Source organism: Bos grunniens, chromosome 17, assembly GCF_055505025.1.
Source record: "Bos grunniens cultivar Pamir isolate PY7600 chromosome 17, Bosgru_T2T1.0, whole genome shotgun sequence".
Classification (NCBI taxonomy): domain Eukaryota; kingdom Metazoa; phylum Chordata; class Mammalia; order Artiodactyla; family Bovidae; genus Bos; species Bos grunniens.
In genome coordinates, this window is record NC_141181.1 from 32,624,340 (window position 1) to 32,641,809 (window position 17,470).

Sequence of the window (17,470 nt, forward strand, 5' to 3'; positions counted from 1 at the left end):
TCAACAGATGGCTAAGTGTACCTCTGAAAAATGCAAACAAATTAGTTCTCACTTGCTCTCATCTATTGGGAGGTAAAAGTAGAATTATGACTTTCTGTCTTAATACTTTTACATTACCTATATGCCAAGATATTTCAATGAAATAATCTAAGTGATGAAAGAGTATAAAGGGTTATTCTGCAATTTCTATATCACATAATATCCTCATTGCAATTAGTTCTAATAATATCTTACCTTATTAAACTTGAAGTTCAGAACTATTCACATCTTTGTTTCATGAGCTTATCTGTATCCATTTGCTTTCAGTATGCTACACTACAATAACAAATCACCCCAACATCTCAATGGCTACAACAAAGAAAGGTTTTTTCTCTTTCTCATTAACACTCATTGCAGCTCTGCTCCATGTGTTCACCATTCTGCTACCCAGGGGAAGGCTCAGCTTCTGTCTTGAATAAGACAGAAGAAAGAAATGATGGTGGATCTAGGAGATGCCTTTAAAACATTCATTCAGAAGTGTCATTGTTTCCATTCACGTTTAATTGGCAAAAGTAATTCCCATGGCCAAACGTGATGTCAGTAAGATGAGAAAAGTTTCCTGCAGAGATTGTCCTTGCAAGAAGATCCAACCACAATTTTGAGATCACACAATCAGTCTCGTGATTATTTTTTTCCAAAATAAATTTATATAACTTTTCACCTGTCCTGAAACTAAGTTCTTAAGGCTGACAGAAAAACTTTGAGTAGACATGACAGAAATGAGGAAATATTACAGCTGATTACAAAATACGCTGCCATGGATTTACATGTTTCCTGGTCTGGCTTCCATGTAGATGGAAGATACTGATATTATCATATAAGTATCTTCCATAAAAGGATAGATATTTTTATTAGACTCTTCTGGTTGTAGTTCTTTTTTTAGTCTAAGATTTATATGCCTATATCAAAAGGTTTTAATGAGAGTCAGTTCACTTCCTATACTGAAATTTAATCAGTAACATGGATTAATACATGGATAAAAACACAAATAAATTTTTGTATCTTGTACCAGTGGGATAAAAAGTTTGGGAAATAGGGTCAATGAAATGGCTCTCTTGTTAATGTAAATAAAGAAATTGTGATAAAAATGTTTATATTAAACCCACATTTTAATCTTAGCACTAGGCTTCTTTAGAATCATTGGCAATATTTTAAGAACAGCTCACAGTTTACTAAATACCAAAACACTGTCAGAGCAGACAGATACTGCTCCAACTATGAAGTCATCCATAGAGTCTACCAATTCATCACCCAAAGCAATCAAGACTAGCTTTAAGCCAAAGAAATGGGATCGCAATTGGCTGTTGCTAAAGTCAGAACATGACCCCAGGAGCTCACTCCCAATGCCTGAAAGCAATGTTTCCTGTCTTTAAACTCAAAAGAAGAATAACATTTATTAGTGTTTTAATTAATATCCTATCGTGTACAATAAAGTTACTTTAAAACCCCAGAATATCTTGTGTCCTTTCTCCACCTACTTCATCTCTTGTCCAAGGACAGACACTATACCCTAATCATCTATATTCTTTAGTCAAAAAGAAAAATAATACAGTAACTACATCTCAAAATATCTTCTTTCTCTTTTACTCAGGGACCACATATTATATCATGAAATGAAGAATTCAATAAGAATTATGCTGTATATTTTCTATAGTAGACTGTGTCCTTATAAGTAATTCAAAATAGGGAAGTGTAATGTATTACTTTGAAGTGAATTCTAATTAGATGTTTTAAACCATTCTTTTTTCTATTGAAAAATGATTTATCTAGTCTTTAGAAAAATTTAAAAGAAAGTATCCACACATTCAAGAGTTGAAAATAAGATACTTGTGAAAAGTGAATGTGTTAGTCACTCAGTTATGTCCGACTCTTTGTGAGTCCATGGACTGTAGCCCTGCAGGCTCCTCTGTCCATGGAATTCTCCAGGCAAGAATACTGGAATGGGTTGCCATTTCCTTCTCGAGGGGACCTTCAGGACCCAGGGATTGAATCCAGGTCTCCAACATTGCAGGCAGATTATTTACTGTGTGAGCCACCAGAGAAGCTCCATCTGTGAGGCAATCCTAAATATATCTGTATTTTGCTTTACAGTGTACATTTGTCTTCTCATATATTCTGTTTGCAAGGGTGGTATTTCCCTGGTGGTTCAGATGATAAAGAATCTGCCTGCCTCCAATGTGGGAGACCCGGGTTCCATCTCTGGTTCAGGAAGACCCTCTGGAGAAGGGAATGGCAACCCACTTCAGTATTTTTGCCTGAAGAATTCCATGGGCAGAAGAGCCTGTGGGCTAAAGTCCATGGACTTGGAAAGAGTCGGACACGAGTGAGTGACTAACATATTCATTCACATATTCTTTTTAAGTTTTTCAATCACTGGGAGGGTTAAAGACACTATCATTCAGAAACCTTGAGTAACTGATAGAGTGGCAAAGGGATTTTTAAAGGAAGATAATGAGATGAGAGCAGACATCAAGCTGAGGGGTTGCTCTACAACCTGAACCCCCAGAGGTTGTGATGGGTGAAAAAGGAGTCCAATGGGCAGCGTCAAGGGAGCACACCCCTAATCCTCTAGCTTCCCAAATCCCCTTGTACTGTTACCTACATCCAAAAGAGAAGCTTCAGCAAGAGATATAGTTGTAATTATTGTGAAACATCAATTGACTAAACTTTTCCCAGGAGAAAATAAGAACAAAATAAATTACCAAGAGAGTACACAGGTAATCAGATAATGAGAGAGAAATGAGAAATAGCATTTAAAAATCCATGGAAGGTAAATGCTGCTTTGCATTCACAAACCCCAGTTTCTACTGAAGTTAGTATTCAATGACATTTCCAATGTGCAGACATTGGGCACAAGGAAACTCAAGATTTTATAGCAATACAGTTCCCTAAGTAACGGTTCTCTGTAATAAATTAAAGCTTTTTTTTCTTTTTTTTTTTTCTTTCTAGGCCACAGTTATTTTCACTGTAACATCTTTTGACCCCTAAGAGAAAGAAGACTACGCAAGGTAGATCATAGAACTCAGAGAAACAGGAAAAAAATTAATTTATGTACAATAGCAGTCAGCTAATGCTAATTTAGTATTGAATTCCAGTAATTATGGATAATGTAGCTTTTGAATAGTAGTTACTAAGGTGGGCTTCATACTATAATTTAGCATTACTTAAGAACAAAACTCAAGCAAGAACTTCTGAACAATGTGTAAAAAATGCTTAATCGTTATTAACTTTTCTTTTTGCTTGAAAATGCTCCTTTGTTCACCACATTTTTATTATTTAGAACTTATTTGTAAAATCTGAAATGTTGTAAGAGGCAAACCATTAGGGAAAATGTAAGTTAACTTTCCTAAGGTCTTGTTATTTATCTAATTATTGTAGGATAACTTCAAAGAAGTTTTACAGTCTTGAGAGTGCCACTACCTTATTTAATGTATTCTTATAGCAAAAGTTTTAAAAAAAGTCAGCATTCTTAGATGGTAAAGTTTAAATTAAAAAGTAAATTTTTGAGTGATGGCTGTGTCCACATAAAATATCTTAAGGAAAAGGTGAAATATTTATACCTTTATGAATAATTGATTCTTTTATAGCTTTTTATATCTAGAAAAAGGCCTAAGAAACCATCTGGGGCTTTAAATTTGTAGGTTTTGTTGTTGTTGAGTCTCTCAGTCATGTCCAACTCTTTGCAACCCATAGAGGTTTTGTAGACTTTATATTATTTTTTTCTCAGTTGTATTTAAATATAATTGACATATAACATTGTTTTAAAGTGTACAAAATAATGCTTTCTAAAAATATGTATAAATAAAACTGTATATAGAGTGACATGATTATCACAAAAATGTTTAGTTAATACTTACCATCTTACATAATAACACATTTTTTATTGTGATAAGAACTTTTATGATTTACTCTTTTAGCAGCTTTCAAATATGTAAGGCAGTATTGTCAACTATAGTCACCATGCTGCCCATTTTCTTTCCAGAACTTATCTGTCTTAAAACTGGAAATGTGTACCTTTGGACCGCATTCACTCATTTCCCTCACCCCCATACCCCTTGTCTCTGGCCACCACCAATCTGTTCTTTGTTTCCATGAGTTCACTTTTTTTTAGATTCCACATATGTGAGATCATACAGTATTTGCCTTTCTCTGTCTGACTTATTTCATTTGAAGCTTTTTAAAGTATTCTATTATTTCACAATAAAAATTGAAGAGCAATAATATTATATACACATGGCTCCCCTTCACAAGAGCAATGATTCTTCCAGGGATCATGTGATGATTTTTAACTTTAGTACTTGAGAAAGATAGCAATCTGGCTGCTCTAGAAATCATTATGTTAACTGAACGAGCTTGCTATTTATTCCTGGAGTGTGACTTTTCGGGTTGCACACCGTAATGGCAAACAATTTCATCTCAGTATAAGAGAAACCTTAGATTTAGCAATGTAAAACAAAGCATCGACAGTAGCTTCCCGAAAAGAATATGTTTTTGACAAGGTGCGGCTCAGCTGGTAAAGAATCTACCTTCAATACATGCAGGAGACCTTGGGTCAGGACTATCTCCTAGAGAAGGGAATGACTACCCACTCCAGTATTCTTGCCTGGAGAATTTCATGGACAAAGAGGCTGATCTTGTCCAGCACTACAATAGGAAAGCATCAGTTCTTCAGTGCTCAGCCTTCTTTATGATCTGGCTCTCACATCCGTACACAACTACTAGAAAAACCATCAGTTCAGTTGCTAGGTCACGTCCAACTCTTTGCAACCCCATGGACAGGAACACATCAGGCTTTCCTGCCCATCACCAGCTCCTGGAGCATGCTCAAACTCATGTCCATTTAGTCGGTGATGCCATCCAACCATCTCATCCTCTGTTGTCCTCTTCTCTTCCTGCCTTCAATCTTTCCCAGCATCAGGGTCTTTTCCACTGAGTCAGTTCTTTGCATCAGGTAGCCAAAATATTGAAGCGTCAGCTTCAGCATCAGGCCTTCCAATGAATATTCAGGACTGATTTCTTTCAGGATTGACTAGATTGATCTCTTTGTAGTCCAAGGGGCTTTCAAGAGTCTTCTCCAATACCACAGTTCAAAAGCATCAATACTTAGGGGCTCAGCTTTCTTTATAGTCCAACTCTCACATCCATACATGACAACTGGAAAAACTATAGTTTGACTAGACAGCCTTTGTCGGCAAACTAATGTCTCTGCTTTTTAATATGCTGTCGAGGTTTATCATTGCTTTTCTTCCAAGTAGCAAGTGTCTTTTAATTTCATGGTTGCAGTTACTATCTGCAGTGATTTGGGAGCCCAAGAAAATAAAGTCTCTTACTATTTCCATTGTTTCTCCATCTGTTTGCCATGAAGTGATAGGACCAGATGCTATGATCTTTGTTTTCTGATTGTTGAGTTTTAAGCCAACTTTTTCACTCTCCTCTTTCACTTTCATCAAGAGCCTCTTTAGTTCCTCTTTGCTTTTTGCCCTAAGGGTAGTGTCATCTGCATATCTGAGGTTATTGATATTTCTTCCAGCAATCTTCATTCTAGCTTTTGCTTCCTCCAGCCCAGCGTTTCTCCTGATGTACTCTGCATATAAGTTAAATAAGCAGGGTGACAATATACAGCCTTGAAATACTCCTTTCCCAATTTTGAATCAGGCTGCTGTTCCATGACCAGTTCTAACTGTTGCTTCTTGACCTGCATACAGATTTCTCAGGAGGCAGATAAGGTAGTCTGGTATTTGCATCTCTTGAAGAATTTTAGACAGTTTGTTGTGATAACACAGACAAAGGCTTTGGCATAATCAATAAAGCAGAAGTAGGTGGTTTTCTAGAATGCTCTTGCTTTTTCTCTGAGCCAACAGATGTTGGTGATTTGATATCTTGTTCCTCTGCCTTTTCTAAATCCAGCTTGAACACCTGGAAGTTCATGGTTCATGTACTCTTGAAGCCTGGCTTGGAGAATATTGAGCATTACTTTGCTAGCATGTGAGATGAGTACAATTGTGCAGTAGTTTGAACATCCTTGGCCATTGCCCTTCTTTGGGCTTGGAATGAAAAATGACCTTTTCCAGTCCTGTCACCACTGCTGAGTTTTCCAACTCTGCTGGCATATTGAGTGCAGCACTTTCACAGCATCATCTTTTAGGATTTGAAATAGCTCAACTGGAATTCCATCACCTCCACTAGCTTTGTTTTATAGTGATACGTCCTGAAGCCCATTTGACTTCTCATTCCAGGATGTCTGGCTCTGTGAGAGTGATCACACCATTATGGTTATCTAGGTCATGAAGATCTTTTTTGTATAGTTCTTCTGTGTATCGTTGCCACTTCTTCTTAATATCTTCCGCTTCTCTTAGGTCCGTACCATTTCTGTCCTTTATCGAGCCCATCTTTGTATGAAATATTCCTTTAGTATCTCTAATTTTCTTGAAGAGATCTCTAGTCCTTCCCATTCTGTTGTTTTCCTCTATTTCTTGCACTGATCATGGAGGAAGGCTTTCTTATCTCTCCTTGCTTTTCTTTGGAACTCTTCTTTCAAATGGGGATATCTTTCCTTTTCTCCTTTACCTTTTGCTTCTCTTCTCACGCTATTTGTAAGGCCTCCTCAGACAACCATTTTGCCTTTTGCATTTCTTTCTCTTGGGGATGGTCTTGATCCCTGCCTCCTGTACAGTGTCACAAACCTCTGTCACAGTTCTTCAGGCACTCTATCAGATCTAATCCCTTGAATCTGTTTGTCATTTCTACTGTATAATCATAAGGGATTTGATTTAGGTCATACCTGAATGGTCTGGTGGTTTACCCACTTTCTTCAACTTAAGTCTGAATTTTGCAATAAGGAGTTCATGATCTGAGCCACAGTCAGCTCCTGGTCGTTTTTGGTGACTGTATAGAGCTTCTCCATCTTCAACAGCAAAGAATATAATCAATCTGATTTCAGTATCTGCTGAAATCCATCTGCTGATGTCCATAAGTAAAGTCTTCTCTTGTGTTTTTGGAAAAAGGTGTTTTCTGTGACCAGTGCCTCCTCTTGGCAAAACTCTATTAGCCTTTGCCCTGCTTCATTTTTTACTCCAAGGCCAAATTTGCCTGTTACTCCAGTCATATCTTGATTTCCTACTTTTGCATTCAAGTCCGCTATGATGAAAAGGACATCTTTTTTGGGTGTTAGTTCTTGTAGGTCTTCATAGAACCGTTCAACTTCAGCTTATACAGTGTTACTGGTCAGGGCATAGACTTGGATTACTGTGTTATTGAATGGTTTGCCTTGGAAACAAACAGAGATCATGCTGTCATTTTTGAGATTTCAAAAACCATACCTTTCACTATATGGACCTTTGTTGGCAAAATAGGTTTCTCATAGCTTTCCTTCCAAGGATCAAGCATCTTTTAATTTTGTGGCTACAGTCACCATGCCCAGTGATTTTTGTAACCCAAGAAAAGAAAATCTGTCATTGCTTCCACTTTTCTTCATTCTATTTGCCATGAAGGGATGTGACAAGATGCTGTGATCTTAGTTTTTTGAATGTTGATTTTTAAGCCAGTTATTTCACTCTCTTCTTTTATCTTCAAGAGGGCTTTTAGTTGCTCTTCACTTTCTGCCATTAGGTTGGTGTCATCTGCATATCTGAGGTTGTTGATATATCTCTTGGCAATCTTGATTCCAGCTTGTGATTCATCTAGCCTGATATTTCACATGATGTACTCTGCATTTAAGTTAAATAAGCAGGGTGAAGATAAACACCCTTGTTGTACTCTTTTCCAGTTGAACCAGTCCATTGTTCCATGTCCAGTTCTAACTGTTGCTTCTTGACCCACATAAGATTTCTCATAAGAATTTTTCACAATTTGTTGCAATCCACACAGTCAAAGGCTTTCACATAGTAAGTGAAGCAGAAATAGATGTTTTTTCTGGAATTCCTTTGCTTTCTCTATGATCCAACAAATATTGGCAATGTGATCTCTGGTTCCTCTATCTTTTCTAAATACATCTTGTACATGTGTTATTCCTCAGTTCATCTACTGTTGAAGCTTAGCTTGAAGGATTTTGAGCATAAACTTGCGATCATGGGAAATGAGGGCAATTGTGTGGTAGTTTGAACATTCTTTGGCATTGCCCTTCTTTGGGATTGGAATGAAAACTGGCCTTTTCCAGTCCTGTGGCTTCTGCTGAGTTTTCCAAATTTGATGACATATTGAGTGCAACACTTCAACAGCGTCTTTTAGGATTTGAATAGCTCAGCTGGAATTTCATCACCTCCACTAGCTTTGTTTATAGTAATGCTTCCTAAGGCCCACTTGATTTCATAGTCTGGCTATAGGTGAGTGACCACACCATCATGGTTATCTGGGTCACTAAGACATTTTTTGAACAGTTCTTCTGTGGATCCTTGCCTCTTCTTTATCTCTTCAGAATCTGTTAGGTCCTTTTAGTTTTTGTCCTTTATTTTGCCCATCCTTGCATGAAATGTTCCCTTGATGTGTCCAATTTTCTTTTCTTTCCTATGCTGTTGTTTTCCTCTATTTCTTTGTAATGTTAATTGAAGAAGGTCTTCTATCTCTCGTTGCTATTCTCTGGAGATCTGTATTCTATTGGGTATATCTCTCCCTCTCTCCTTTGCCTTTTGCTTCTGTGAATTTAAATTGCAATTCTACTCTTAGTCAGTTATATGACTTTGAATAAAGCCCTAATCCTCAATATCCTTTATGTAAATCAGAGAAGGAAATCACTGCTTCATATGGTAGTGGTGAGAAATAAAATAAATAAAATCAATTAAATTAAATAGAATAATATACATAAAGTGCTTAGCATGTTATGATGACTTCTATATATTGCTCTGTATTTTTAACTTCTTAATGTCATATTTTGTTTATAGATTCTTTAATAAAGGTTCCTAATTTCCAATAACATTCACTATTGCCAGATTCATACACCAACACTGTTATTTTATTATGATAATTGCTGGCTCAGTGTTTCTTAAATAGTTGAAGCTTAATGTCAAACATATCATGCCACTGTTTTATTCTGTCTATACTTTATAATATACTGGTGAAAATGCTCAAATGGGGCTAATATGTCTATTTGGAAATAAGTCTTAACTTTGTCAGTTATTAACTGTGATCTGAGCAAGACTCTTTAAGTCTTTGTTTTCTTCTCAGTTAATTGTGATAATTATTATTGTCTGGTCAGCCCCACAGGTGTGATATAATGCTCACATTCAATAACTCATTTGATAACCCTTTAAAATCTGTAAAGATATATGTGAGTGTTTGGTAATAGTGGAAAAAGAAGTAACTTTGAAATCTAGTTCAAATCCAGTTCAAATTCTAGCTCTGACCCATATTAACTTTGTGGGGATTAGAAGTCACCTACCCGCTTTGATCCTCAGTATTTATAAATATTACTGGTAATAATAATCTCTACCTTCAAAGGAATATCTTATTGCCAAATATTGTAGGGTTTTTAAATTTTTGAGATAAGTACGTCTTATCACATTTTCCCTCAGACTTAGACGTTGATTTGTACCAGTCATACGTGCTCCCCTACGATCAGCACGAGACAACATACAGCAAATGCAAAACAAAAATAACAAGCAAAAGAAAAACCCCTGATAGGCTGAGAGATGATTATTCTCCAAAGTGTGAGCCAGAGCCTACCCCTATTCTAATAGATTCCTGGTTCCAAAGGAAGGAAATTCACTGGAGTCTTAAATAAAAATGAAAGGGGGATTCTTTTGTAGTCCATGACGGTTTAATTATGCAGCACAACTATAAAGAGTGAAATTTGTTTACCATGACATGATTTCATTGCATTCGAATGGTGTAGAGAATGGCTGTCAGCAAGGCCTAGACAGCTGTCATAAAATGGATGAAATGGGTTGGCTGCCGGCAGTGAGGGCAAGCATCAAACACTGGCTTAGCCAAACAAAAAGAGTTGACAAGCCAGCCTGCTTTGAAGCAGGAAGGCATTAGTTTACCATTTGAAAACGAAGAATCCCTCATGATGCTGAACGCAAAAGGCAGGGTTGCAGAGGATGATGATCGTGACAGTAATATGACAAGCTTGAAGAGCTGTGGCTCACAATTGCATATCAAAGAGACATCTTAAGGTAAATTGTGTGTGAAAGTTGTTTATTGTTTACACTATCACATCCATGCACCTATCGCAGTTACTGAGAAGAGATTTATTCCAACTAGTGACAGCACTAAACTACAAAAGCCAATTAAGAATTAACTGTAATTTAGAGAAACATTTTAATTTCATGGATCTTAAAGGTTTTGTAATAGGAATCCAGTGCTGGATAGTCAGTCTTGATGTAGACGGATGATGCTGTGGCCTACACAAATGAAGGGTCAGTGAATGTTCAGAGAGCGGTGTGGAGGAAAGAGAAGGACACTCGCAGTAAGAGTTCTTCATGCTCATTCTTCAAAAAAGATAGGCATAAATAACTCAGATTCATGTACTGCCTGTGTGTCACATTTTTTTGTAAACCTAATGCCAGAAGGCTCTGTTATCAAAATCATATGTGTAGCTTCTAAGACTCAGATGAAGGGAACAGACTCGTGGACACGGGGGCTGGAAGGGGAGGAGGGGATGAATTGGAAGAGTAGGATTGACATATATACACTAGCTGTTATATAACACTAGCTGCTATATAACACAGGGATGGTCAGCTCGATGCTCTATGATGAGCTAGAGGGGTGGGATAGGGGTTGGGGGAAGGGAGGTCCAAGAGGGAGGGGAGATATATGTAGACATAGAGCCAACTTGGTTGTACAGCAGAAACTAACACAACATTGTAAAACAATTATTCATTCATATCAGTTGCTCAGTTTCATCCAACTCTTTGCGATCCCATAGATTGTAGCCCATCAGGCTCCTCTGTCCATGGGGTTTTCCATGCAAGAATACTGGAGTGGGTTGCCATTTCCTTCTCCAGGGGATCTACCTGACCCAGGGATTGAACCTGGGTCTCCTGCATTGCAGGCAGATTCTTTACCATCTGAGCCACCAGGGAAGCCCTAAAACAATTATATTCCAATTTAAAAAATGTGACTTTGAGCAACTAAAAATATAATTGAGAGTAACTGGACTGTTTTATCAAGAATGTTTAAGAGAGTTTAGAATAAGAAGCAAATCATCAGCCCAGGCTTTGTGTGATTTGAAGGCTGTTTCTCCTTACCCCTGGATGGAGCATCCCCTCATCCCTGGAATAACTTTGTTCATTGCCCACACTCTGTGTGAGATGATCTGCCTTCACCTGGTAAGCATCTGTTCTGAACCTTAGCTTCAGTAGTTTCTGCGCAGGGGCCTTCCCTAACCACCCCTATTTGTAGGTTTTTTAATAACATCACAGCCTTTTAGAATTAAGAGAATGTTTGGTATATTTACTGAAAATTCATGGTTTTTAAATCCTTGTTTGAGAAGATGAGATTATTTCCTCAAGTCTCAACAGTATCAAATTGGCAAAACTACTCAAGAAGCTTCAATTTAAAAAAAAAGTAACAAGTGACTTTATTAAGTAAGGTGTGTGTGAACATGTGTCTGTATCAGTGTGTATTCACAAGATATTATATCTCAACTGTTAGATTTACTGCTATCTTTCACTTTCTTTATTAACCAATCTTATCTGTATGCTGATATTTTAAAACCAATTTTAACACTAGGGGAAATAGTAAAGAAGTCATCTTAGCTTAATGAAACCGAAAATTAATATTCTTGTACTTACATCTGAAATTGCTCCAAAATTCCCCATTACCCTCAGTTAAAGGACTTTACTAAAACAGATCAGGCTTCTGAGGTGGCGCTAGTAGAAAAGAACCTGCCTGCCAAGGCAAGAGACGTAAGATACACTTGTTGGATCCCTAGGTCGAGAAGACCCCCTGCAGGAGGGCATGGCAACCCAGTCCAGTATTCCTTCCTGAAGAATGCCATGGACAGAGGAGCCTGGCAGGTTATGGTCCTTAGGGTTGCACAGAGTCAGACATGACTAAAGTGACTCAACATGCACGCAGAGCACATTAGGAAAGCCAATATTTTAAACACTTCAAAACATTTTTCAATGTTTGATACTCTAGACAATTTTTTTTTCATCAGGTTGCCCCATTCATTATTCTGCATGTTGTCTTTGTTACAGAGTACTACCATTAAATTATTAAACATATATTTTATTTTGTTATCGGCCTTTGTTCTGTGCTAAGTCACTTCAGTGAAAGTAAAGTCGCTCAGTCGTGTCTGACTCTTCGTGACCCCATGGACTGCAGCCCACCAGGCTCCTCCGTCCATGGGACTCTCCAGGCAAGAGTACTGGAGTGGGGTGCCACTGCCTTCTCTGTTGGCCTTTACTGCTGCTGCTTCTGCTAAGTTGCTTCAGTCGTGTCCGACTCTCTGCGACCTCATAGACGGCGGCCCACCAGGCTCCCCCATCCCTGGGATTCTCCAGGCAAGAACACTGGAGTGGGTTGCCATTTCCTTCTCCAATACATGAAAGGGAAAAGTGAAAGTGAAGTCGCTCAGTCGTGTCCGACTCTTAGTGACCCCATGGACTGTGGCCTACCAGGCTCCTCCGTCCATGGGATTTTCCAGGCAAGAGTACTGGAATGGGGTGCCATTGCCTTCTCCGTGGCCTTTACTAGTACTTATTAAATAAAGTGTAACTGATGTTGATAGGATTATAAAATAAAATGAAGTTTTCTGACTAATACTATAAAAATGCAGCAACGGGTTATCTAAAATGCATTCAGAGTGTAATTCAGTGTATAATGATATATTTTTTGTTTTATGATATTAATGCTGATGATATTATTTATCTCTGACAGCATTAGATTCTATTTTTCAAGTTATCTCATGATGATGACAGAGAAGGCAATGGCACCCCACTCCAGTACCCTTGCCTGGAAAATCCCATGGATAGAGAAGCCTGGTAGGCTGCAGTCCATGGGGTCACGAAGAATTGGACATGACTGAGTGACTTCACTTTCACTTTTCACTTTCATGCTTTGGAGAAGAACACTCCAGTGTTCTTGCCTGGAGAATCCCAGGGACGGGGGAGCCCAGTGGGCTGCCGTCTATGGGGTCTCACAGAGTCAGACACGACTGAAGCGACTTAGTAGCAGCAGCAGCAGCAACATGATGATGAATGACCCTATAAAAATATTTTTGCAAGTTATTTCATGCAATACCTTTTAGGAGATATGCAATTTGCTAAAATGAAAGTTTTAAAATGTAAATATAATTTAAAATTATATTGAATACTCCAGAGGAAATTTACAGATAAAACAAAGACACATAGAGGTATTTTATTCAGTTTCTTAAGAATAATTAGAAAAAATATATGTTTGTAAAATCAAAAATGTCAAAAAAAAAAAAACCCATGAACCATTTGGTTATTCTTTTTTTCTTCACAGTTTTGAATGTTTCCTTTCCACAGAATGCAGCCAAAAATGGATCGTATGACAATTTGAATACGGTCCAGAGAAATTAAAATGAAAAATTAAAAGCATTGGAATTGGAAGGCAAATGGAAGTTTGAGATAGCTAGACAACTTATCAGAGGTAATTATTCAGTCATTTTACCCAAAATATACTTCAGCCTTATTTGCCATAAACTCAGCAAAACATGGTGAATCTAGATAACCTACTTTTTGCTGAGGATGGATGACACCAAATTCTGTGAAAAAGTACAATCCTGAAATAAAATGAACCAGTTCCAAAATAAGTGGTAAAGGATAAGACAAAGCTGATAATGGTTAGTTCAGAGCAAAAGCTATCAAAGGCCAAGAATTTTAACTAAGTCTTACATAATTAGACAATGAAGGAACTGCTGAAAGATGTTCGCAAATTTCCTTAGTTCAAGAACTTGTGTTCTTAAAAACTCAATAAACCTATTATTTTGTAACTTTTGAAAATGCAGATCACCAAAGTTTAGGTTATTTTTAAAACAATTTTATGATTTTTTTTGATATGGATCATTTGTAAACTCTGTATTGAATATGTTACAATATTGTTTCTGTTTTAGTTCTGTTTATTTTGTTGCTTTTTTTGGTTGGGAGGCTGTCTGGGATCTTAGTTCCCTGACTAGGGATCTCTAACCTGTGTACCCTAATTGGAGGGCAAAAGTCTTAATCACTGGACCGACAGGGAAGTCCCTAGAAGGTTATTGATGATATCAATTGTCCAAAAAAATGTATGTAAAGCACACCTGAGTACAAATGGAAATGTTTTTGGAAATATTGAAATAATACTTTGAAAACAGAACTGCAAATTTTAAAGTATTTTGGGAAAGAAGAGTCACCAAAAAATGTCAAGCCTCTTGAAGGCAAAAGTCATCGTTATTCACCAATTTCTTCCCAGCGCTTGGCATACAATACTGAACAAATTTTTGAAAATATGCATTACTAAGACCCACTTACTGACTAATTTATAGGGAGTAGTTATACTTTAATTTGATGTCCCACAAATATCTATTTAGAAGGGCCCATTAAATGCAGAGTGGCCAAGAACTGTGCTTTAATTTGGATAAAAAGCTGCCTATAAATTATGGATAATTGACTTTGCCACTTCAAACTTTCTTGAACATTTTTTGGACTCATTCTGTTCTTGATCTGAAGCTGCATAAATTAAGACAACTTTAAATGTGAACGTACTTTTCCTGTCTTATAATACTGACAGTCCAAACCACTCTCTTGCATGAAACACTATTCTATAATTGCTATCTATAAAACTTAAAAGAAAAAGAAAAAGATCCTGGTTTTGATTCACTCTCCAGATCCAGTTATCAGTGTGTGCAGCACGTGCAATCATAAGCCTTTTGCATCAGTTGGAAGAAATATGTTAAAGACATGAATGGTTTCCTGTTAGTGGAGATCATCAAATCAAGCTTCATGATGACAGTTCTCCCAAAGCCAAAGAGGGCAGCCATTTTTTCATTCTCTGTTTATCCAAAGCCATGTTCCATAGAGAGTCCATCTTATCTTCTGACTTTGTGATGAGCATCACCCCAGATTCAGTACATGACATCTTCAGATTCATAGCTCTAAAAGAATTAACACATTTTTTGGAGTAGGCTATGCTGTACTTATTGTCTTACACTGTTTCCTAAAGGGATATCTCCCAGGTAGCTCAGACGGTAAAACGTCAGCCTACAATGCCAGAGACCCGGGTTCGATCCCTGGGTCAGGAGGATCCCCTGGAGAAGGAAATGGCAACCCACTCCAGTATTCTTGCCTAGAAAATCCCTTGGACTGAGGACCCTGGTAAGCTACAGTCCACGGGTCCGCAAAGAGTTGGACACGACTGAGTGACTTCACTTTCACTTTCAAAGGGATATTTCCTTAGGTGTCTTACTTTTCAGCATTGAAATCAAGCACTAATAGCTCTGCTCTCCATAGCATTCTGGTCTAAGACTGCAAATAGAGTAAGGAAAGGATGACTTCAGTGAGCAGACTGCTGTGGCAAAACAGAGCCTTATTTTGATCAACATCTGTACCACACACAATATGGTTTCAATTTGAAACAGGGAACTCATTGACGTTGCCAAAGAACTTTGTACATTGGTGGTTATTTTATTTGGGCTAGAATGGTACACAGATTAAGATTCCAACTTTCTGCCAGAAGACCATGATGACTGCACTTTGTACTTTGCAAACTGATTTGGGACTCTGGCAACATGATTCATAAACTAATAAAATTGTAAGTATCCAAATAGATCACATGGAAATTGTGTCCCTTTATACAGTGTATTTTTAAATATTCTGCGGGTCTTTTCATTTTCATTATATATCTTCAGATATGGAGATTCTCTCACAAGTATTTCTACCTTGAATATATCACATGACAAAGAGGATTTGATGAATCTGTCCATCCGTTCAGCATATTCTTTTAAGAGATACGAAGAGTCCTTAAGTTACCTGTATGATGCCAGTCACACATTTGTCACAATTGTCTATGTGAATTCTAAAATAATTATGAGTATAAAATGTGTACATTGTACATATTTCATATGTACATAAAAAACTTCCAAGAGTTTTTCTGGTAAATGCCAAGAGTACATCTTTATATCTTAATCCTGGTTCACTACACTCAACTTGGATCCTTTTTAAAATTCTAACAAACTTTGAAAAAAAAGTTTATTAATAATGTGAAGATGGAGGTTAACTGCACTCAGTATGATCAAAGACTCATTATAAGATATTTGGACAAGCTTTAGTTGCCTAAAATTTAGGCATAGATTTATTGTCCTGTCTTACAGATATCTCGTTTGCCATTATTTCCCACCGATATAAATCTATCTCCTCCCACTTGAAATATTTCCCTCATAAATTATTCCCTTTGTAAAAATAGAAGTCAATTTTTAAAATTAAAACTTATACAGCCTTCTAATCAGTAAATATTACATACTTCAGATATATCAATGACTCAGCAGGAAAGAAATAGGTTACTTTACTATTGTATATGCTTCTTATTAATACGCCTACCGGTTTGGATTGGTCATGGAGATCGGATGAATCAACCAGTTAACAGACATTCATCTCAATTAAAAACATCTCTCCTTTTGTCTTTTGCATCTTAGACGCCAATGCAGAGTGAGCACACACCCACATTAGCAGGGCTTGCTTCGCATTTAGAGATGCACTTATTTGGCAAGAGAATATACACAAATGAAGGCTTGCTTCAACAACCATTCTGTCTCTGGGCCTGTTCTGAATTATCATTCTTACTCTTTACCCTCACATCCATTCGACCCGAAGGTTTCTGTGGTGCAGTCTTTGTTGATGTGTTGACAATGGTCTGGCCTCAGTGACTCTCTGGCTGTTCCTTGAACATGGAATGATCTCCTACTGGGGGATTCCCCATACCACTGCCTCTGCCTGCAACAGCATCACCCACACGTGTCCGTAGCTTGTTTTTCTGCTTCATTGAGCCCTCTGCTCAAATGTAACCTCCCGAGAAAGGCCCTCCCTGACCAACCCATTTAAAATAGCATGCCAGAATCCCTTGGTGGTCCAGGGGTTAAGACTCCATGCTTTAACTGCTGAGGGCCCAGGGTTCGATCCCTGGTCAGGGAACTAAGATTCCACAAGCCTCACAGCAGGGCCAAGTAAAATGAAGTAGCATGCACACTCCCATGTCAGCATCTAGCCCTTATGCTGGTTTAGTTGGCATGCAAGCATTTGTCTCCTCTAGACACGACAGTACATAATGATTGCTGTATTTGTCATTTATTGATGGGTTCCTAGCTCCATCTAATAAAACATTATGTTCCATCATTATGTTCTTTGTCTAGTTTCTTTCTTGTTTCACCCCATGATCTAGAAGACTGCCTGACATGTGGAGAAAACTTAATATTGTTTGTGATTAAATGGATTCACCCAGGACATTGAACTTCTTTATATCTCTATTTCTTTGTTGACAGAGAATGCTGTACTTCATG

General features: G+C 37.6%; 1 protein-coding gene across 1 annotated transcript in view; it reads right to left on the reverse strand.

Annotated features, from left to right (window-relative positions):
* Positions 1-13,251: 13,251 nt before the first annotated feature.
* Positions 13,252-17,470, reverse strand: part of FAT4 (FAT atypical cadherin 4) — a 193,335-nt gene continuing 189,116 nt past the window's right edge. The window contains exon 17 of the mRNA XM_086345923.1: positions 13,252-15,073. Within this exon, the coding sequence (XP_086202049.1) occupies positions 15,066-15,073 (8 nt within the window). The 3' untranslated portion in view covers positions 13,252-15,065. The remainder of the gene's footprint in view (positions 15,074-17,470) is intronic.